We start from the raw sequence: 23,451 nt of genomic DNA, 5'->3' as shown, positions 1-23,451 counted from the left end.
TGGTCATGGGAGGTGCTCAAAAGGGAGAAGATCCCTTTTCTAAGCAAGAGTGATGTGAAAATGCAAGGTATACACACTGACCACCCAGCCTATGTTCAAGGGAGGAACTTCCATTGTCCTCGTCAAAGTCCTACACACTGCTTTGGGGTGAATTACTGTGACTGCTAAAGTCCAGCAGAAGCAATATCTATCCATGCTCCAAGACTGTATTTGAGTAACTTATGTGTTCCTCTATGCCCCCTCTGACCAATGCTGCCTCAGTCTAGCTAACAATGCCCTAGGTGACCATCTGCTCTAAAAAGTCACCATCTGTACCACGCATACCCAGTAGGAGTACTGGAATGAAGTAAGGGTACTCCCCACATCTGTCTCTAGAAGGACTTCTAGTTTAAAGTCCCTAGAACCGAGGCAATGGCTATATTCAAGTTTATAATCTCATATAGCCATTTCTTTGAAAAGAGTTTTACTCTTTTATAAGAATTCAAGAACTCCAAGATTCTTCTAGTTTTTCTTTCACTTATGGGTAAGGGGGATATGTAAAGGAACTTACAAAAGTTTAAAAATTACCTAATGTTGAGACATTTTGTCCGGTGAGTATGCTTTATTTATGTATATGCTTCTCTATCCTTTTAAATAATTCAACAGATAAAAACCAACCAATGGAGAGGATACAATTTGATGCTCAAGAATGAGGAAAACAACAAATGCATTAACTGTATTGTCTGTGTAACTAATGTCATTTCATTTAACCATAATAATATAGAAATGCCAAATATACTACTCTAAATGACTAATCTTTCAATCATTTTGTAGGGGTGTGCCCTAAATGATTTCTAAACAAATAGCGAAACCCTGAAAGAAGGGAGATTTTCTTTTTTTATTTTGCTTATCTTCTTTGCTTGCCATAGAGATTTCAGTTACCAAAAGGGGGTGCATCAAAGATGGGCATATAGATAAGCTGAAAGCAAATGAGTAACAATAAAAAAAACTACGAGAGACACAAAAAGTAAAAGGACGTATGAATAAAACTCTTCCAGAGATAATTTTTCTACAAGTTCAATAAAGCAAAAGACCCACCATAAAAGAAGTAAGCAACCATCCTGAAACTTAATTACATATCAAAGTAATACAGTTACATGAAAGGAACAAAACATTTTTGTTCAATGTTTGCCAACCAGATGGCATTTCTAAATATAGTCATCTAAAACCTCCTGTTTGTTATATAAATAAAGATGAAAGGAATAGCAACAATAGCTAAGCATTTAAATCATTGCAAATAAAAGAGGGCTTTGATTAAGTTTGGAAGAATCTGGCTTATTCTAATAATGATTCTGAATCTGGGAAGGCTCAAGTTCCAGGTAAAACTCAGAATCCCAGCCTTCAGCTACTGTTCATCTACCTGCTCAGGCTGTTGATCACTCAGGTGGAGGAGCAAACCAGGAACAAATATCAGGAGACTTGGGGAAATCTGACTTGGAGAAACACAGCAACACTTACTTAGTAAGTGATCTTAGTAGAGATCCTAAAGGGCTTCAGTCCAAATCCCAGAAGTATTTTATTTATCTGTTCATTTGTTTGTTTGTTTGTTTTTAGTAAAATAGTTGGAACATGTCCCACCTTATTCTTGTGAGCTCTAATAAGTAAGGACCTAGGCTCTGGAGTCAGACAGGCCCAAACATGTAAGTCCAAGCTCAACAAATGACTGTTAAGTATGACCTTGAGCCAAATCCCTTACCTCTCTGAGTCTCATTGGCAAAAACAGTAATAGTAAAGAGTATTGTGAGAATTTACTAATAACAGTGCTTGGCACCTAAAAAGTCCCAGTGAATTTCAGCTGTTTATTATTATTAGCAATAACAATGATTATAACTATTAACTGTGTTTCAGCTTTTTGCTGTCTCAAAAGCATGGAGGAGTGCAAAGAAAGATTTTGTAGCAGTAAATGGAGTTCTAAGAGCAGAACTGAAAGCCTTACCTGGCATGTCTCCAAGTGATATGAACTGACCTCTTCTCACCTGGCTCTTGAAAGTTATTGATAATTCATGTGAAGAAAGCAGGTCTAGAGATAGAAGTATTTAATTTTTTGAGAATTGGTAGTCAGAGCTCAGCCCACCCCAGTCTGTCTTCCTTAATAACTTCATTCTCAAGTATTCTCAGCTGCAGATCTATATAGGCTTTAGTGAAATGACTCGGAGGTTCTTTTTGATCCGGTTAACTAATGGCATATAGGACTGTTACCATCAATAAGCTGTTTAGTCACTTGGGAGCAGGGTGATTACCTTGAACAAATAAAAGTTAAGTTGTAATTCCTTAAATACAATGCAGACTGCAATGAATGGAGGACTGATACTTAATGGCACTTAAAGTTCTACTGGGTTGTTTATTGAATTCTATATGAGGAAAGAGTGGCCTGCTGGGGCAACAGCCATCGGTATTAAAAGGTGTCTATGGTTAGGTCTTTCTATAGAATAGTTCCTTTTTTTTTTTTTTTGGTACTTTTTAAATTGTGGTAAAAATACATAACATTAAATTTGCCACTTTGACTAACTTTAAAAGTATAGTTCAGTAACATTAAATATATTCATAATGTTGTACAACCTTCACCACTATTTCCAGAAATTTTTCATCATCCAAACAGAAACTCTGTAACCATTAAATAGTATCTCTCCATCCCCCACTCTTCAGCCCTTGGTAACCCACTGTCCTACCTTTATGTCTTTATGAATTTGTGCTGAACAGCTCATACAATTGGAATATTTGTCCTTTCATGCCTGGCTTATTTCACCTAGGGTTCATCTGTTTTGTAGTATGAATCAGAATCTCATTCCTTTTTGAGGCTGAATGGTATCCCACCATATGCATTGTGGATAAAGTGAAGGTTCCTATGGCCAGGATCCTCACCTGAACCTAAACTACTTGATGATGTGACCGGCCTGTTGCTAGGCTACCACTTCCACACCTGTAGGTAATTAGCTATTATTGACTGAGTCACTATATAAAGAGCTCTGCCCAGTGCTCTGGGTAGGGGTAGAGTTCAGGGACCTGCAGACCATTGGATGCAGACGTGATTCTAGTGCTGGACCTATCGCTGCGAGAACAAGCCAGGTGATAAACCCTTTCACCCCAAGAACATTCCATGTTCATTCCTCAGTCTCACTGAATCCATAGTGAACTTGCCTGGGGCTGAAACCCATTGGCAAGACCACATTTTGTTTTCCATTGAGCCACTGATGAATCCTTGGGTTGTTACTACCTTCTGGCTATTGTGAATAATGTTGCAGTGAACACTGGTGTACAAGTATCTATTTGAGTCCCTACTTTCATTTCTTTTGCATATATACCTAGACATAGAATTGCTAAATCATTTAATTCTGTTTAACATTTTGAGGAATCTCCAAACTGTTTCCACATCTGCTGCACTATTTTACATTCCCATCAGCAATGCACAAGGATTCCAATTTCTCCACATCACCAACATTTATTTTGTTTCTGATTTCTCAATAATAGCCATATTAATGGGTGGGACATGGTACTTTAGATTTGCTTTGTAAACTGTTTTTAAAAACTACAGAAGGAGTTATTATTATACGGTTGTCTTATTCTGTATATGAAAAGTTACAAAACGTGCTGGCTCAAGTACCAAACTAGAAGTATGGTTGTATGGTTATATCTGTTAAAATTTTAAACATAACAACACTATTCAAATAAAAAGGCAAACCTGTCCCCAGACCCCCGCACCCCCATTCTCTTCCTTTCTTCTATCTTGAGGATAGATTTATGACTGAGGTTTAAAATCCTATAGCAAATAAACACATCCATCCGCCTTACCGAAACTATCATCTCAATTAATACCCCTCAAGACAAGCAAATTCAGTCAGAATCTCTGGAACTGCCTCACGCTGGGCCCGGCGGCTGGACCGCCCCAGCCTCGCCGCGCATGCGTGCTCCCAGGCGCGCCCCCTGCGTGTACGTGCGCGGGCCCGCGGGACTCCCCAGGTGGCGGTGGCGATGGCGGCTGCGTCGGGTCCAGTTCGCCTGCAGCGCTGCGTGGTGTCGCCGGCTGGGAGGCACAGCGCCTCTCTGATCTTCTTGCACGGCTCAGGTGGATTACAGTTTTCTGTGCAGGTTTTCTGCAGCCTGGAAATGTCCTCCCCTCCGTGTCCCCAGTGTGCCCTAGTGGAGGAGGCTCTGGGGCGTCCCCGCGCCCGCTCCGCGGCCGGGGACACAGGGTCCTGGTAACCTGTCCCCAGCTGCCCCCCTAGTGTCTTCCTTTTCCGTATCGTGCGGTGATTGGCCCACCGTCCTCGTTTCTGGCCCTCGTGACCCTGCCTTCGGCCAGTCCATCCATAATATTTGCCGCATTGCAACCTTTGCGCTCCCCAATCCGTCTCCCCTCAGTTTAAACAGAGCAGATTAGTAAAGTAAACCCTCTGCTAGAGACAGATAAATTACTTTGTACTCTTCAGGGTCAGCCATCAGCGATTTGCATTTTTACCCTTGCTGGATTAATTGGCCTTTGTTTTTCCCGTCTCCCATTGCTAATACAGACAATTGAGACTCAGTTAACTTAATGTTTATTATCTCCTTGCTGTGAAGCCCTGTGCCAGGGCTAGAGTGTCTTTCTCCCTTTCCTTCCTTGCTCCCCCTTCCTTCTTTCTCGGTCCTGTTTTTAAGCCCCCAAGGTACAGCACAAAGTCCCAGACACTCTCCTCCAACCGCCTGCCATTAGTAACTGCTTAATTCTGGGTAGCGTTTCTTATGCTCATTTGTAATTACTTAGGTCTGCCTTGCTGACTTCACTTCCCCTTCCTCAAGAGTAAGGGCCTTTGTTTTAATGTTTGCATGCCTAGTACTTGGCCCAGGGTAAGTTCCTGAGAAATGCTTTTTACAGAAATGAGATGCAGCCGGTGTCCTCGGGGGCCTACCTAAAGTTAAAAACAAAAACAATTCAATTAGTTTGAGTCAGCAGTGGATGGGAGATCACAAGATGGTGCCTGATTTACTGCCAAGTAAATTGTAAGGAAAAAATTGTGGTTAGGCATTATTAAGGCAGTTGGAAGATGAAGAGCTTGTCACATTTGACAGAGAAAGTGGGCTTTGAGCTGAGACTTGCATAGGCTCAGAGGTTGGTGACTGGCGAGTGGAGGAGATTGGAAAGGTACAGGGGGAGACCTGGAAATGGGCAATTGTGGGCAGTATTACCATTTTGAAAGCTAGTCCCAATAGGTTAAACAGCTTGCCAAGGTTACTTGGCTTAATTATCTTGAGTGATGGTGGAACTGGGATTTGAACCCAGATCTCTCAGATTTCAAACTCGGCTCTGGAGGGATAAAATGAACCTCTGAACTAGGATGTATCATTGTGGAAACAGATTGGAAAGGGACAAAGATGTTTACAGGGAAAGACTTGAGTAGTAAAATGTATTTAGAAGGTGAGGAGTGTAAGGTGACTGCAATGTTTTACAACTAGGAGACCATTACTAGGACTGTTTGAGGCTCCAAGGGTATTTATTTATAAGCATCCAGAAATTCCCCAGTAAGATAAGCCTTTTAATAAATAAGATAATTATTTTCACAGTATCTGTAGGAAATACTGCTAGACTAATTCTTTTATCGCTGGACCACTTTACTTAAAGTTACCTTTACTATTTTTAATTTCAAATCACTCAAATTTTTATAATTTGTAACAATATGTCTTTGAAACCCAGGGTTGCATATTATATATATTTTTTCCCTTTGTACTTTGAACAAATAATTTATCCAAAGAATTCTGCCAATTTTATGCAAGTATAATCCAATTCTTATGTGTTGAGTGCCATTGTAGTAAATAAAACTTACAGAGACTATGATTTTATATTAGACTTAAATATATGTGGTTACATTATAGGAGACGTTTGGCTTCTGGTTAATCCAAATGTGAACAAACCAATTTTAATAGTTTGACATACTCTTGGAATAAGGTGCTGGCTTTTAAAATAATGGACTTTGTGAAACCATGCATCTATGTTTTATAGCATTCAGTTTTGCTTTTTAAGGTTGAAAAAGTGTTTGGAGAGGCAGATATTTTTTCTTTCTTTTAAATCTTAAAAGCTTGAGATTGTCTTCTAGGATATGGCAGCCATAGAGGAACATACTGAAATGTAAGTCATATGTATAGCCAAATTAATTTACGCCTTTCCTACTTTGAAAATACCAGAGAAGTACCTTGTTTCAGGATGATAAAAACAAATGGTAGTTGAATGAGCTTTGTTCAGCCTCCCAGGTTAGATTAATCCACTCTGTATAAGCTCCTTTAGGGCGCTGTGATTCTTCAGTGGTATTCATCATACTTGTAATTACCTAATTTAATCTCTATTCCACAGTAAACTGCAAGGTTCATGCAGGCCTACACCATGCACATCTTGCTTTCTCCTCATATAGGAAGTCTCAGTGAATTGACTGGGTCGGCTCTTAACTAAAATCACCACTAACTTCTATGTTGCTAAGTGCATGGACATTTCTCAGTCATCCTTGAACTGTCAGCAGCATTCAGCTCCCTTCTTGAAACACTCTCCTGGTTCATTCTACCTCTGATTGCTCCTTCTGTTTTTTTTTGGGGTTTTTTTGCATACTCATTTTCTTCCACCTGGCCATATTGTTGGAGTTCCTTGACATCTTGTGGTGTTTTCTTGTCAGTCTACATTTTTCTCTCCAGGCTAACCTCCACACAAGCCCATATTTTTACCTATATACAGGTGACACAAATACATGTCTGCATTTTAGGTCTCTTGAGCTCTAGACATGTTTATCCAACTGCCTAATAAACATTCATTCAAGAAATGTCAATTTCATGGCCACCATGCAAGGCACTGTTCTAGGCTCTGGGCATACAGCAATGAACAAAAAAAATCCCAGCTTTCATGGAGCTTACATTGTAGTGGAAATGAGGGAAAAAAAGAAAGCATGGTAAGGAGGATGGGAAGTATAGGGGATTATAATTTTAAATAATGTTAGAGTAGGCCTCACTGTGAAGGTGACATTTCAGCAGCTAGATTTCAGTGAGTGAATCTTGTGAACATTGGGATAGACTTTCAGATAAGAGAAAAGCCAGGACAAGGCCCCAGGGAAGGTTCCCTGACATTCAAGGAATAGTACTCAAGCTAGGGTACTTGTATGGTAGGATACTCGAAAGGGTACTGCCATCAAGGTAACGTGGGACAGGGGTTAGCAAACTTTTTCTCTAAAGCTTCAGATAATGACCATTTTAGGGGCTGTGGGCCACATATGGCCTCATAAACTTTTCTCCTTTTTCTTTTTTCTTTTTCGTTCATGACTCTTTAAAAATGTAAAAACCAGTGTTTATGGCTCATAAGGACTTGGATTTTGTCCTCTCGCTGGCTATAGTTTGCTCAATCTCTGTTACAGGACCTTGTTTACCTTATAAAAATGTACCTCACACTCAACATGTATAGACCTGCTGCTTCGTGTGTTTCCTGTGTCCATGCATAGTACTCTTGTTCACCCAGTTGTCCTGGCCAAAAACTTCGTCATCATCCTTGAGACCTTTTACCACTGACTCGTCATAACTCATTATTGCCAATTTCTGTTGTCTATTTCTAGTATCTCAATATCTCTATTATCTGGTGGAGTGTACACTCCATTGCTGTCGCCCTAGTTTAAGCATCTCTCACCTGAACAGGAGCCTTCTAATGGATCCCTCCACAACTGCTTTTGTCCTTCACTTCTGTCTTCACACAGCTTCCACCGTGATCCTTAGAACATGCTGCCTTTTTGCCACAAGTGCCTCCATGCTCAGGATGTATCAAGCCCTGCAGTTTCTCTAGCCTCATCTTGCACTCACTGCTCTTCCTCTCATTCTCAGATGACACACTGTTCCTTCCTGCAAAGGGTTTAACATTTGCCATATGCTACCTGAGATGCTCTTTTCTTCTGCCCTTTGCTTTTCACCATCCTGTACATTTTAGTTCAACCCATTCAGCAACTATCTGTCAGATACCCAGGGATGTGTCAAGTCTTGTGCTAGGCATTAAATAACAACTCTGAATAAAACGCAAGAGGAACCTTGCCTTGCAGAGCTTACAGTCTAATGAAGTTATCCCTGAACTCCTTCACTAGGTCAATTCTGAATACAGTAAACCCTTGCAGTACCAGTGTCTCACCTTTGCAGTGGTCACATTTGGCTTTTATGTTTATGTATGTGATTATTTGATGAATATCTATTTCTCACAATAATCTATATACTCCATGAGTGCAGGGACTCTTCCCTCTCACCTTCCCATCACTTCCTTTCTAGCTGTGACCACAGTGCCTACCACATTAATAGGTATCAATAGGTATTTTTTGGATTGATGTCTTAATGAATTGATTTATTAAACTAATGTTTGTTACCTTTAGAATTTTCTTCTTTAGGACTACATAAAATGGACCTGGATTTCCTTCCATTCCTTTAGTAGAAATACACATACTAAATACTTAATACTATTAATACTTGCATGAATCTTCATTATTTTTCAGCCTTCGGATGTGTAATCATTATTTCAGGTCATGTAAACATGTTACCAAAGTTAAATTTTAATTTCTGGAAATGAAAATTAAAGTATGCTGAATACCTTTTTTAAAGATTTTATTATTTTAACTAAGAAAGTTTGTAAGCACTTAAGGGGTTTACTGTTTTTAAGAAAAAGGTAAGGAATGACAGTGTTTAAAAATTGGATATAGGAAAAAATGTATTTATTATTAAACAAACGAGTTCAACATTAAACAAGGTCTTTAAAGTGATCAATGGTTTGTAGTAAAATAATCAAAATTATTCCTAGCTATTTATGCCTATCAATTAATATTGACAAACCAATTTCTATACGGTAACTTCTATGTATGGAGCTTTTTTTTTATTCCTATTCCAGCCTCTGTGTGACATGAAATTTGCAGACTGCTTTTAAATACATTGTTGTCAGAGTGTTTTATCTTAATCTAGGTTTTGTGATTCATCAGGTGATTCTGGACAAGGATTGAAAATGTGGATCAAGCAGGTTTTAAATCAAGATTTAACATTCCAACACATAAAAATTATTTATCCAACGGCTCCTCCCAGGTATGCAGTAATTTATCTCACTGCTCACTATTACTCTGTGGCATAAAATATATAGAGACAGATGTATCAGCTAGATGTTATTTAAGCTTAAATATGTATTTTAAATATTTTAAATTGGGGCACTTTTTTAAGAACTCATTTTTTTTTTGCAATTACACTTTTGTGCTGAGTTTTGCTAGGTGAGTAATTTATTCCGTCTTTGTGAAGCATTCCCTAAAGCTCCTATCTCAAACTGTCTCTGGTGTGGCCTACAGAGCTCTGCTTTCTCTGGCCTGCAGATTGCTCATCTTTCAAACTCTCTTTTACCCCTTGTTCGCCACAAAAAAAGACACTAGTAACTCTTAATGAGCATAAGCTTTCTAATCATTGAGTTGAGCCAGAGTTCATAATCTCTGGAAAAGAGTTTTGTGCTATTCTTTGCAATTAAAAGGATTCTGAAATAACATTAAAAGCTTTTGAATCAGTAAAGCAGAATAGGAATATGGAACTGACTACTTAATAAATACATTTAATTATACAACCTGTAGATGTGTTTAACAAAATGTGCAATTATGAGATTGGTATGGTTGTGAAGTCAAACTCCTCTTTTATAATTATAAAATCAGTATCTGCATGATTTTTTATTCTAAACACATACTTAAAATTAGGGTTTGCAAATACTTATTTGTGTAAGTGAAATAATGTGCTGAGCTCTCCAGGCCAATTTGATTTCCCATTATCTGTTCTTAATTTATTCTTATTAAGCACACTGTGTGCTCATGCAAATGCTTTGCTTTATTTTTCTATTAACTTAGTTTAAGGACAATTAGAACCAGAACTTCAAGGACGTCTTTATATGTACTAGCATTCTGCTTACTGCATTTGATAGAACTGAAACAAGTAGAACAATAAAAATCATAATTTTGTTGCAAAATTTAAGACTTTTCAAAAAGTGGTTATTTTAAATATTATTTTAGAGGACTTTAGTAGTTTGGGAGTTTAGGTAAAAGACCTAATGACCAATGGGTTATTTTTGTGCTGTAAGTTGAATGTCTTTTGAAAATGTCAAAAAGCTTGTTATTTGCTATTGGTGTTTAGGGTGAGTGAAGTGGAAAGGTGAAAGACAGTGGTCTTCCTGTGGGGGTAGGAAAGATAAGTTATTTCAGCCTACATATAATTGTCATTATCTGATAAAATTGAATGGAAGATCATTGGAAACATGATTCTAGAAATTAATATTTTCTAGCTTACGAATTTCATGTCATCACAATTGTGATAGGAATTCTAGACCACTGTATCTCAAACTTTAGCCCAGAGTTATTTCTGAGATCCACTAAAGTCCCCATGTGTGCTAAGCTGTTATTTTTGGGTACTGTTGTGATTTAGTTAAATATAAAATCATTGACATACATCACTGAATTCATAGTAACTTTTTGGTTTTATACGTTTTCATACTCAATAGCTATTTGGACAGATCATCAAATATTTTGGACCATGCCAATGTAATACACACTATGCAAATTTAAATTTTCTTGGCACCACATTAAAAAGAAAAAGGACACCAGTAAAATTAATTTTAATATTCTATTTAATCCATTGTATCCAAAATACTATCATTTCAACAAGTAATCAATATAAAATTATTAGTGATATTTCACATTCTTTTGTTTATTCTAGATGTTTGAAAGCACGTGTGTATTTTGCATGTACAGCACATGTCAATTTAGATGCTGATTAATTAAATTTAAGTTAAATAAAGTGTCTCAGTTGTACTAGCTACATTTTTAAATGCTCTCAAGCTATATTGGTGAGGGCCTACTCTTGGACAGTGTAGTTTTAAACTTTAAAAAGAACATTCATTTACATCCCATTTGCATTACTTTGCGGGCTACTGTCACAGACCAAATCACCATTTGTACTTTAATTTCCCACGAGTTACAGTTCTTGAACTAGTAAGATTTTTTTCAAATGATGAATTGATTTAAATCATTTGTTGTCAAACAGGGATGATTCTCCCTCAGGAACCTTTGGCAATGTTGGGAGACATTTCTTGGTTGTTACAGCGGGTAGGAGGGGCAGCCTGAGAAGCTATTGGCTTCTAGTGGGAGGTGGCCAGGATGCTGTTAAATGTCCCCCACTGAACAGGATGGCCCCCCCAGCACAGTTATCCCACCCCAAAATTTCAAAGGCACCTAGGCAGAGAAACCCTCCTTTAAGTTTTATCTCTGTCTCACACATAGTGGATGATCAGTATCTTTGTTCTCCTTTAGGAAGAAAAAATAATGTTGCAGTGTAGTCAGCTGCTTATATTTTAGAAAAACAAATATCTGAGGCAATTAAAGTATGAATGGCATCATTGTTTTTGAATCAACGAAAAGAAGTCGAGATTGCGCCTAAGAACAGGTCTTTATGTACTAGGTTTCCTTTATTTTTTGACTTAATTACTCTAGGTCAGAAACATTAAAAACAAAATTCCACTTGCCTTCAAAAGCCTTTTCAGCCTCAAATTTAATCTTATAAGCATGGAGTTGTCAAGTTTCACTTCCTTTTTCACTGTTTCTAATATTCCTAAAATGAAGAAATAAAAACCTCACAATTCAGTAAATTTGCCATTTCCTATTCTGGAACTCAAGAACTTTTCACAAATTTTCAGGGAAAAATATACATACCTATATAGATATAGATAACTATAAATAGAATTTAAATTGTGGAATATTACATCTCAAACCCCCATCCTTAATTAGGTCTGGTTTTATTTATTGAATAAAATAAAACAGTGAAATAAAACATAATCAGGAATATCAATGCCAGTTCATTTGCTATTAATATCAAATCAAATTAAGTTTGTGAAATATGGTATTGTTTTCAAATATAGTACCAGAACCCTTAAAGCAAAATTGTTTTGTTTTAAATATTCAGCAAGTTGTACATTTTGTAGCTCTATCTAAAATGTACCTAGTCTTCCATCATTGAAATGATGTTCACTGTTATGTAACTTTACCCAAGCTAGATAATCATGGAAATGAATGAAAATGAACTATTTAAGCAGGTTTAGCTTTATTGGCTTTGGTAGGAATGCCAAACATGTTTCCACAGAGGTTACAGCAATTTACACCCTTATCAGGAATGTTGGACAGTTTCATTTGTTTCACATCACATAAAAAGTTTCCATTGCCAGTCTTACTTTGGCCAGTCATGTGGCTCTGTAATAGTATCTCACTGTGTTTTTAATTTGTATTTCTTTAATGCCAGTGATGTTGAGTACTGTTTATGTTTATTGGGCATTTGGATATTCTCAAGAGACATGCCCATTCAAGTCATGTACCCATGCTTTTATTTAGTTGTCTTTTTCTTACTGATTTATTATAGCTCTGTAATATTTTGGGGAGTATAGTTTTTGTTGTGGTGGTAGATATACAAATTCAAATGGCTTTCCTCTGTCATTTGCATTTTCAATCTCTTAATGACATCTTGTTAACAGAATGTTTCATTCAAAATAAAACTGAGCCTAATGCAAAAATCTTAAGTATATGGTTCAATAAATTTTTGTAAATACTTTCACCTGTTAAACTACTTGAATTAAAATAGAGAACCATTCCCAACACCTCAGAAAATTTTCTTGTGCCTCCTTCCAGTCAATGCCTACCACACATAGGTATTTCTAATAGCTATTTATTATACTTATTTCTATAGTTATTTAATATATTCCTTTTGATTTTTGTGTAAACCATCATGACATCTGTGAATAAAGGAAGTGTTACTTTTCCTTTCCAGTCATTGGCTTGCCTTATTGCACCTGTTTGAAGTACCATACAGTGTTGCAAAGAATTAAGGACCACTTTCCTATGTAATCTTAGAGGGGAGATATTAAGTATGACGTTAGTTACAGGGTTTTTTTCTATGCACCTTTTATTATACTGAGGAAATTTCTTTCTTTGCCTAATTAACTGAGTGTTTTCTTTATGAATTGGTTAAATGCCTTTTCTGTATCATTTGAGGTGATCATATTTTTCAGTCTTTCATTTTGTTAATATAGTGGATAACACTGATGGATTTTCAAATGTTAAACCAACCTTTCATTCCTGGGATAAATCCCACTTGGTCATGATGTATTACCCTTTTTATATGTAGTTGGATTTAATTTGCTAGTATTTTGTTGAGGAATTTTACATCTATGTTCATGAGGGATATTGATTGTACTTCTCTATATTGTCTTTGTCAGGTTTTGTTATCAGGGTTATACTATTAAAATGTATTAGGAAATGTCCACTTTTCTGTTTCTTTTGAGTTAGTTTGTATTATTTTTTCCCTCAGTATTTGATAAAATTCACTAGTGGAATTATCTGAACCTGCAGTTTTCTTGTGTGAAGATTTTGATAATGAATCCAACTTCTTTCATATAACCAGGGTATTCAGATTTTTTGTTTCTTTTTCTGTCAGTTTTGCTCATTTGTGTTTCTCATGGAATTTGTGTCTTTAATCAGATTTATTAGCTTAAAGTTCATATTTCCTTTTATTGCCTTTAGGATTTGTGTTGCTATCCTTTATTTCATTTCATATTTAGGAATACATTGTTAATTTCTAAATACTTGGGAATATTCTAGGTATCTTATTGCTCTTGATTTCTAATTTCCTTCCATTGTTGTCATAGAAAATACTCTGTACAGCTTCAGTCTTTTGATGCTCACTGGCACTTGTATTATGTCTTGCATGTGACTGCTATGTGTGCATTTTTGTGTACAGAGTTCTGTAAATGTCAGTAGTTCAAGATAATTACAGTATTACTCACCTTTCATATTTGCTTAGTCATTTTTTTAGTAAGTTTTTCTATTAACTCTTGAAGGGTAGGTATTAAAATCTCCAATTATGATTGTAGATTAGTCTTTGTCTCCCTTTAGTTCCATCAATTTTGCTGTGTGTTTTTTAAACAATATTACCAGGTTCTTGCCCTTGTAGGATTATTCCTATCCTCATTAATGGTTACTTTTATCTTACAAAATGTTCAGTTTTATCTCTGGTAATAGTTGAACATGTACTTTGTTTAATAAAATAGTATGGATCAGCTTTCCAATGTTTACTGTTCATGTAGCATATCCTTTTCCATCCTTTTCATGAGTGTTTCATAGCATGTCTTCTTCCATCTTTTTACTTTTAACATATTTGTATCACTACATGTAAAGTGAGTTTCTTGCAGACCTGTATTTGGGCTTCATTTTTTCTTTAACAAATCTTAATAATAGGCTATCTTTTAAGTGATTTGTTTAGCCCATTTATATTTAATGTAACTATGAATATGTTTGAATTTAAGTCTGCTGCTTTTCTTTTTCCCTTTTCCATTTTTTTGGATCATTTGAAAATTTGTAATACTCCATTTCATTTATCTATCCTTATATTTTCCTATTGCTTTAGAGATTATAAGATATGTATCAAACCTTTCACCTATTTTGATTTAGCTTTTTACCACTTCCCACAAAATACAGAAACCTTATAACCATGCTCATACCTTTAGTCTTCCTCCTTTATACTTGTCATGTGTATTTCATCTACAGACATCAAAAACTCTGTCAAACAAGGTTATAATTTTTGCTTTCAACAGCCATGCACATTTTAAAGAACTTAAGAGGAGAACAATAGTTTAATATATTTTACCCAGTTGTGCTTTATTACAGCATGTCCCAGTATGTTTTGATTAAATTGTGAATCACTGTTTTGACTATAAAGTATTCTTTTTCCTTAACCCTAATTTAATAGATGTTTTTAATCAGCAAGTTAGGGGCATATTAAGTAAAAGTGAGCAATTAGCCTGCTGTGTTGATTTAAATGGAAAATATTGCTTCATTTTTTTATTATGTTAATTTGGACTATTTAATTCGAGTGCTCAATAAAGATTTTCATTTCTATGAAACACTTTATTGTATTTGTAATCAGATTTTCCATTAGAATTCCCATTTCAAAAATAGTTTTTAACAAGTCACTAATAATTTTTATGATGGCATCATTTCTCTTGGTGTTGAAAATTCTGAAAGTAATAAAATTTGCATAGTGCCTCTACTTTTCAATTCACATGAAGTGAAATATTCCCACATGAAGTACATGTTTATTTTTTTCATTAAACATGTGCTCCAAAACAGGGTTAGGCACTTTTGACTTAGGTGTAGTAAACAGTGGCTCATCTTTATCACTTAGGATTCCTACCTGAAGCATGATACTGAGATACCACTCCTGAGACTAGTACATCTGTACTATAAGTGTGTTTTACTGCAAAGGAACCCGACTGAAAATAGGTGTTTTTCAGGAAATAGTTTTACTTCTTTGGTAAGTATTTTAAATACCACATTTAAATACCTACTAGTATATAAAAACTGTTTTCCTTAGAAACATGTTTTCTCAAAGCAACAAAAGAAAAATTTTGCCTTTTCCTAGAAGTCCCAATAAGAATTTTATAGGAATTAAAGTCAAAAGGTATTCAGAGAAAAATAATTTTAGATACTCTCTTACATCCAACTAATACAGATTATTCCCAAGTGACACAAATGATAATTAACATTTATCATTCAACAAATACCTGTTCTTGGCACTGAGGTATCGCTGTGGCAAAGATGAAGTCCTTACTCTCAGGGACCTCACATAGAAATGGAAAATAAAAGGTTAAATATATTAATTTCAAATAGTAATAAATCCCATTAAGCTAAATGGGATAATGGAATAGAGAGAGTATGTGTGTGCAGTGCACAGTGGAGAGGAAGTTCCTCTGAGTGTGCCGGGTCAAAGCAGGCTGCCCTGAGGAAGCAGTGTTTGGGCTGAAGCCTGTACCACCAGCAGGAGTCCGCTTACAGAAGTGTGCCAGGGAGAGGCACCTGCAGTGCCCTGACAACAGTAGGTTGTCCTGTTTGAAGAAAATGAGGGAAATGTGGCAAGAACCCAGTGGGTGCTGGGAGAAGTGCTGTGAAATGAGGACAGAGAGGAAGTAGGTCCAGATGATATCTTAAAGATTGTGAATGACCTTTTGCTTTTAGGACTTTTAGGGAGCAGAGATCAAAACAGAACTTGATATCAAACTGAATGTCAAGTGTTTTTAATGTTGGATATTTTATTCCAGCTTAATATTTTACTGGTGTGTAGTGGTTTGCTTGACTGATTGGTTTAGGAGCCACATGCATGTTCTTTACCAAACATAGTTATTTATTGGAAGAATACCTGAGTTCTTTTATACCAGCTAATAAAGAGTGATTTACCTGAGGAAGAGGGTGGATTAGTGTAACATATGTGCCAGTTTGTTAAGCTGTTTTAAAAACAATCTTTTATGCTCTATTTAAAGGTTATTCTAACATCCTAAGAAAATTTTGCATCTTGATTGTTTTCTTAACAACAAATGTTCTAAATTATTCTTGTCTCATTAAATTTTCCCAATTATCTCCTTTGAACAGAAAATTTTAGTTTTCTTAGAGAATTGAGAGAACAAAAAGCTTCAAAATTAGTGAAACTTAACCCTAGGATTCCACCTCTGTGGAGCATCTATCTCTAATTAAGTAAAGCCCTGTCAAAGACAAAAAGCTTAGCTTAAGTGAATGTCATTTTTTTTTCTACTAATGGCTGAGTTCCCAGAATGATTCATGTTTTAGCCTGTGATATCATCCTTATTTAAGTGCTTAGACAGATAAGTAAACAATTAGAGAAACAGCAGAATAAAATGAAAAGGGAAGTAGAAATAATTTAAAAAACAGTCTAATTCAAACTTTAAATGAAAGTGAATGTTGACTTCCCAGTTTTCATTCAGAAAATCCCTGCGATTTTACTGACAAATTGAATACTGTTTGGGATTTCATTTTATCTACCATGACTTTAATACTAAGTGGAAAGCACGTGCTTTCATTTTCAGAGTACTTTAAGAAAGTTAATCCTGAGAAAGGGATACTGGCAGGGGAGGCTTGAATGCTTTCTATCTTCTCTCCCCTTGTGATTCCAGTTTACTTAACCTCCCTTGAGCCGAGCAGCTTCTGAGGTCAGAGGGCCTATGTGATGAGGGAGAAGCTAAGCATTTAGGAGTCATAGTAGATTGCTGGTGCAGGATTTTATCTTCTATGCACATATTGAGTGAGAGGCTGGAGAGCAATGCAGGAGAAGCCCTAGGTGAGGACCAGAATGTGGCAGATCCCGGGAAGAGTTCAGTCTGCAAAAATCTTCCCTATTTTCAGGCCTGTGTCACAAAATGTTAATTCCAACAAAGTAATGGAATATTAAGAATTTTTAAGAGTTTTAAGAATTATTTGAAATTATCTTAAAATTTACTAAATATTTTATTCATTTATTAAATAAAGAAAAATGGATGCTTAAGAATAAGCAAAACAAGTCTGAAAAAGAGCCTGGTGGTGATGATGATAGGGAGAAGGGAAAAACATCACTCAACTTCAGAACATTCTCTAAAACCACTGTAATACAATATTACCCTAACACAGGGATAGATAGGTAGATTAGTAGAACAAAATAGACCTTTCTCACCCAGAGTTCTTAGCTTAAATCACAGAACACAGAAAATGATTTGAATGACTCTTTTCTTGATTTCTCCAAGGATAGTGTATAACTAGTATCATTCCAGATGTGTTGGAGAGAAGTCCATTCACTGTAATAATGTATGTGTTAGGCATTATAGCTCAATTCTCTTACATAACCTAGGTTGAGAGAAACTAGATAAATCATAACTATAAAATTAAATAGATGGAAAAGATGGCATTTTATCTTTGTGAGAGCAAGTTTTCTCATTTGGATTTTGTTTTAGTAGTAACACAAGCACAATTGACTATCCATACAGAAGAAAATGAATTTGAACCCTAGGGTGACTTCATGTAGGAAATAAATTCCAGAAAAATTAAAGGCTTATATGTAAGAATGAAAACAAAAATGTTAAGGAAAATCTTGTATTCCATATGTAAAAGTGTGTGGATTGGGAAGGGCTTCTTAAATTGGGAGACCCAAAAATTTAGTTTTTCTCTTCTGAAAAAGAACAGATTATATCAAATGTAAAGTCTTCTTTATAATTTTTTTAAAAGATGCCCCAAATATGTAATGTCAGTGTATATAGATTTTAAAAATACTTAAAATGTAAATGACAAATATTTAAGTGTCAATAATAGACAAAGTGCTCATCTAAACTTTAAGAACAAAAAAATCAAAACCACAATAGAAAAAAAATAGATGATATGAATAGCTAATTTCATTTATGTGGAGTTATAGAAAAGCTAGCACTTACCTGTAGTGGTAAAATCACTGGTTACCTGGGAAATAAAGGGGAGTTGCTTACAAATGGGTACTATGGGATCTTCTGAGGTAAAGGGAAAGGTCTGTATTACTACAAAGATTGTGGTTATATTGCCAAAAGTCTTTGAAGTACGTACTTAAAATGTGTACTTTTATATATAAATTACACTTCAATAATTGATTTTAAAACTATAATCAATACCCTTAAATGATAATATTTTAAAGGATGTTAGCACCTATTATACTCTCAGGGATGTGTGCAAAAAGGTGTTCTCTTTTCTTGTTGAAAGATGTGTTTTTATAGCCTTGGTGAAAGTGACTTTGAAACATCAAGTAAGATAAAAATTAAACCTTTCAATCCTGTTTCTTAGACTCTATGCCACAGGAATTAAAGTACCAATACTCAAAAGCATGTAAGGAAATATGTTTAATATGGGAGTGTATGTAGTAGCTAAAAGCTGAATACCAAATAAATGCCCATTAGTAAGGGAATGACTGATTAGACTGTGGAACTATTTTATCATCGGTATTATATAGTCATTTAAAAGGATGTGGTTAGAACTATTTTAAATGGAAGGATTTCAAGGAAGTATTGTTAGAGGAGAAAAGTATAATGCATTAAAGAAAAATAGGCTAATTCATTTTTGAAGAACAGAGTGCTCTAAAAAATATCCTGTAAAAATACATATTTTAATATATGTGCAAGAAAAACAATCAAGGATATGTTCTAAATCATAAATATGATTTACGTAGTGTGAAGGGCAAGATGTATATTGATGTATAAGAGAGTAATGGAGAGGAGGAATGGTGTAAAAAAATAAGGTTTATATGAAAAACATCAAACACACACACACATATATACCTTTTCCCATATTTGCAAAATGTCATGTATCTTCATAAACTGGGAGAAAATGTTAGATTTTTATATATTGTCTTAAAGGGAGATTCAAAAGTACATTCAGATTTTAGAAAGCATGTTGCAAAGTATGTTTACAACATTGTCCCATTTTACTAAATAAAACATCCTCTATAGATGAGTTCTTGTTCCCAAATTTCTTTCAGTTTCTCTGATAAACTTTCCAAATATAATCCTCTTGACTTCCAGACTCCAGAAGTGGATGTGCATTTATCCCAAAGTGTTACAATCAATACAGCACAATTTTGAGGTTGTTTTCCTGTTCTCTTCAGTATCACCCACCTGTCCCCAGAGTTTGGATGCTTCCCAAGGGCCAATCTGCCTGGACTGTGGGGTCCTGTCAGTCAGATGAGAGTGGATGAGAGAGTGAGAACTGAATATTCTAGCTTTCGGGGTGAAGTTCTACTTGATTTTTCACTAGAGAGGGTATAGGAAAGCACTATCAGGTCTCAACTGGTGTCTTTCAGCTCTCCATTTTTTTTTTTTGTTCTGGCTACACGTTTCACTTCTACTTCACTGACTTTGGAGGGTGAGAGTAAACAGGCAGTGTGGTGATGGCGGAGGAATTCTGCCCCCGTGGTCGCCATCGGTTTAGATTTCTTTCAAATCATGGTAGGTACTTCTGGCACTGGCTGTGTTTTCTAAGGCATTCTTCATATAACATAAGTCGTGTTTTCACTGTCACATGAGAAAGCAGGGCTTGCCCAGTGAAAGACAGTTTCTTTTATTGAACTCCCCTTTCCCTCTTACTGGGAAAACCTTTGTTCTCCATGTTTATCTCACATATCCCTATGTGCTTCTTCGTGTTTGCTTACAGGAATGTCTGAGGTTGTTTTAGTTCCCCTTCATTTACCTTTACCAACATTGGACTTGAACGCAGGACCCTTTGACTTGGTTAAAGCATTGTCATTGAAATTGAATTTGAACCTAATTAGATTCAAAAGTTCTCCAGAAAATCCCCACAAAAAAAAATATTATATATATGTTAATATATATATATTACATATGTATATTTTTTTTCTGCTCAGTCAAAATGACTGATCATTGTAGTTGGTTAGAAAAGAACGTTTGGAATACCTTGACATACATATGCGCACACACACACACACACACACACACACACACACACTGGGCATTCCAAAATATGAATATATAATGAATGGATTAAGATTCACTAATAATATAGCCATCCTACCTCGTATGTGAAATGTAAAATAGCTTATAAGATCAGGCTTGTTCAAAAAGACACCCCATTCAGAGCATCTTATCACATAAAACATTTTAAGTCCAACAGCACCCAAATTGAGACCCAAATGATGCAAACGGTATGAATGTCTGTATGGTGAGTGCTTCCAAAGATCATTTTATCCCATTAAACACTCTCCTTTTAAGGTTCCTGAGATGATAAAAGTTTCAACCCTTGCTAAAAAAATAAATAACTGAAACCCCCATCCTAAGTATAATCAATTTGGATGTGATAAACAAAAAAAACCCTGAAATTATTGACTCAGAAGTATTTTGGTGAATCATTTTTTTGTTCTTAAGGTACTGAATTTTTTGTGTGGACAAACATTTTTTACTTAGCTGTGAATATTGATTCTTACATTAGAGGGGGAAAAAGGATTAAAGTAAGTCAAATAAATTTTTTAAAAATAGTAAACCTGATTGGTCAGTAATTTCAGTTGAGCAGAGGAAAAACCATATATGTAATATATATATTAACATGTACAATTTCCTTTTTATGGGGATTTTCTGGAAAATCTTTGAATCTACTAATGATTTTGAATTTGACTAAAGAATTGGCATTAGTAATTGTTAATGAAACCAGTATAAGTTAGTTAATACAATACACATGATGCTTCTTTTTCTTTTTGGTGAACTGTTCAATTTTTATTTTTTAGTGGAATATAGTTGACATGCAATGTTATATTGGTTTCAGATGTACAACATAGTGACTTGACAATTATATACATTACTAAGTGTTTGTTGCCATGGTAAGTGTAGTTACCCCATTACCATACCAAGATACCACAATGTCATTGGTTATATTCTCCATGTTGTACTTCCATTCTATGAATAATTTATGATTTGAAATTTGTGCCTCTTTATCCCCCACACCTATTTCACCATCTCCCACCCCCTCCCCATGGCAACCAATAGTCCGTTGTCAGTATTTATGGGTCTTTTTGTTTGTTTTGTTTAGATTCAACATATAAATAAAATTATATGGTATTTGACTTTCTCTAACTTTGACTTATTTCACTTAGCATGATATCCTCTAAGTCCATCAACATTCAAATGGCACGGTTTCCTCTTTTTCATGGCTGACTACTATTCCGTTGTCTGTATGTACATCTTTATCCACTCATCTGTCATTGGGCACTTGGGTTGCTTCCATTTCTTCACTTTTGTAAATACTGCTGCAGTGAACATAGGTGTGCATATATCTTTTTGAATTAGTGATTTTATTTTCTTTGGGTATATACTGAGAATTGGAATTGCTGGATCGCAGGGTATTTCTATTTTTAGCTTTTTGAGGAATCTCCTTACTGCTTTCCACAATGGCTGGACCAGTTTACATTCCCACCAAGAGTGTAAAAGAGTTCCCTTTTCTGCACATCCTTGCCAACACTTCTTATTTCTTGTCTTTTGGATAGCAGCCATTCTGACTGGTGTGAGATGATAGCTCATTGTGGTTTTGATTTGAATTTCCCTGGTAATTAGTAATGTTAAGCATCTTTTCATGTATCTATTGGCCATCTGTATGTCTTTGGAAAAATGTCTTTTCGGGTCCTCTGTTCATTTTTTATTTGGATTATTTGGTATTTCTGGTGTTGAGTTGTATGAGTTCTTTATATATTTTGGATATTAACCCCTTATCAGATACATCATTTGCAAATATATTCTCCCATACAGTAGGTTGCCTGTTTGTTTTGTTGATCATTTCCTGTGCTGTGCAGAAGCTTTTTAGTGTTACGTAGACCCACTTGTTTATTTTTGCTTTTGTTTCCCTTGCCCAGGGATATGTACCCAGAAAACAATTCTCATGCTAATATTCATAGGGTTCTTACCTGTGTTTTCTTCTAAGTGTTTTATGGTTTTGTGTCTTATACTTTGATCTTTAATCCATTTAGAGTTTACTTTTATGTATGGTATAAAATATTGATCCAGTTTCATGCTCGTGCATGTAGCTATCCAGTTTTCCCAACACCATTTATTGAAGAGACTTTTTCCCATTGTATATTCTTGCCTCCTTTGTCATATATTAATTGGCCATATATGTGTGGGTTTATTTCTCTGCTCCCTATTCTGTTCCATTGATCTACGTATCTATTCAGTTTTAATCACTGTAGCTTTGTAGCATAGCTTGAAATCAGAGAGCATATCTCTGGATTTGTTCTTTCTCAAGATTGCTTTGGCTATTCTGGGTCTTTTGTGGTTCCATATAAATTTTAGGATTCTTGGCTCTAGTTCATTGAAAAATGCCATTGATATTTTGATGGAGATTGCATTGATTGTGTAAGTTGCTTTGGCCATTTTACCAATATTAATTTTTATCCATGACATGGGATAGCTTTCCATTTGTTTGTGTCTTCAGTTCCTTTCATTAGTGTCTTACAGATTTCAGAATACAGGTCTTTCATCTCCTTGGTTAGGTTTATTCCTAGGTATTCTTTTTAATGCATATGTAATGTAGTTGTTTTCCTGATTTCTCTTTCTGCTAGTTTGTTATTAGCATGTAGAAATGCAACAGATTTTTGTATATTGATTTTGTATCCTGCAACTTTATTGAATTCATTAATTAGTTCTAATAGGTTTTTGGTGGAGGCTTTAGGGTTTTCTATGTATAGGATCATGTCATCTGCAAATAGTGATAGTTTTACCTCTTCCTTACCAATTTAGATGCCTTTTATTCCTTTTTCTTGTCTGATTGCTGCAGCTAGGACTTCCAGTACTGTGTTGAATAAAAGTGGTGAGAATGGGCATCCTTGTCTTGTTCCTGATCTTAGAGGAGAAACTTGCAGCTTTTCACCATATATAATGAGAACTGTGGGTTTGTCATATATGGCCTTTATTATGTTTAGTTATGTTCCCTCTGTACCTACTTTTTGAGAGTTTTTGTCATGAATGTATGTCGAATTTTGTCAAATGCTTTTTCAGAATCTACTGAGATGATAATGTAGTTTTTATCCTTCCTTTTGTTAATGTGG

The 23,451-nt window shown here is 35.5% G+C and overlaps 1 protein-coding gene across 9 annotated transcripts in view; it reads left to right on the top strand.

The window, feature by feature from the left end:
• The first annotated feature begins 3,980 nt into the window (after window positions 1-3,980).
• Window positions 3,981-23,451, top strand: part of LYPLAL1 (lysophospholipase like 1) — a 127,741-nt gene continuing 108,270 nt past the window's right edge. For 8 of the 9 annotated variants that reach the window (XR_008994966.1, XR_008994967.1, XM_057495118.1 and 5 more), the window contains exons 1-2: window positions 3,981-4,102; window positions 8,991-9,090. Coding sequence is in view for 7 of the 9 variants with exons in the window: in XM_057495118.1 (XP_057351101.1) it covers window positions 4,009-4,102; window positions 8,991-9,090 (194 nt within the window). In the remaining 2 variants the exon portion in view is untranslated. Of the gene's footprint in view, window positions 4,103-8,973; window positions 9,091-23,451 lie in introns of all 9 variants that reach the window. The other variant, XM_036931977.2, reaches the window with a different exon arrangement.

This window comes from Manis pentadactyla, chromosome 19 (assembly GCF_030020395.1).
Source record: "Manis pentadactyla isolate mManPen7 chromosome 19, mManPen7.hap1, whole genome shotgun sequence".
NCBI lineage: Eukaryota > Metazoa > Chordata > Mammalia > Pholidota > Manidae > Manis > Manis pentadactyla.
The sequence above is the reverse complement of the archived record's forward strand: the minus strand, read 5'-3'. Positions and strand labels throughout refer to the sequence as shown.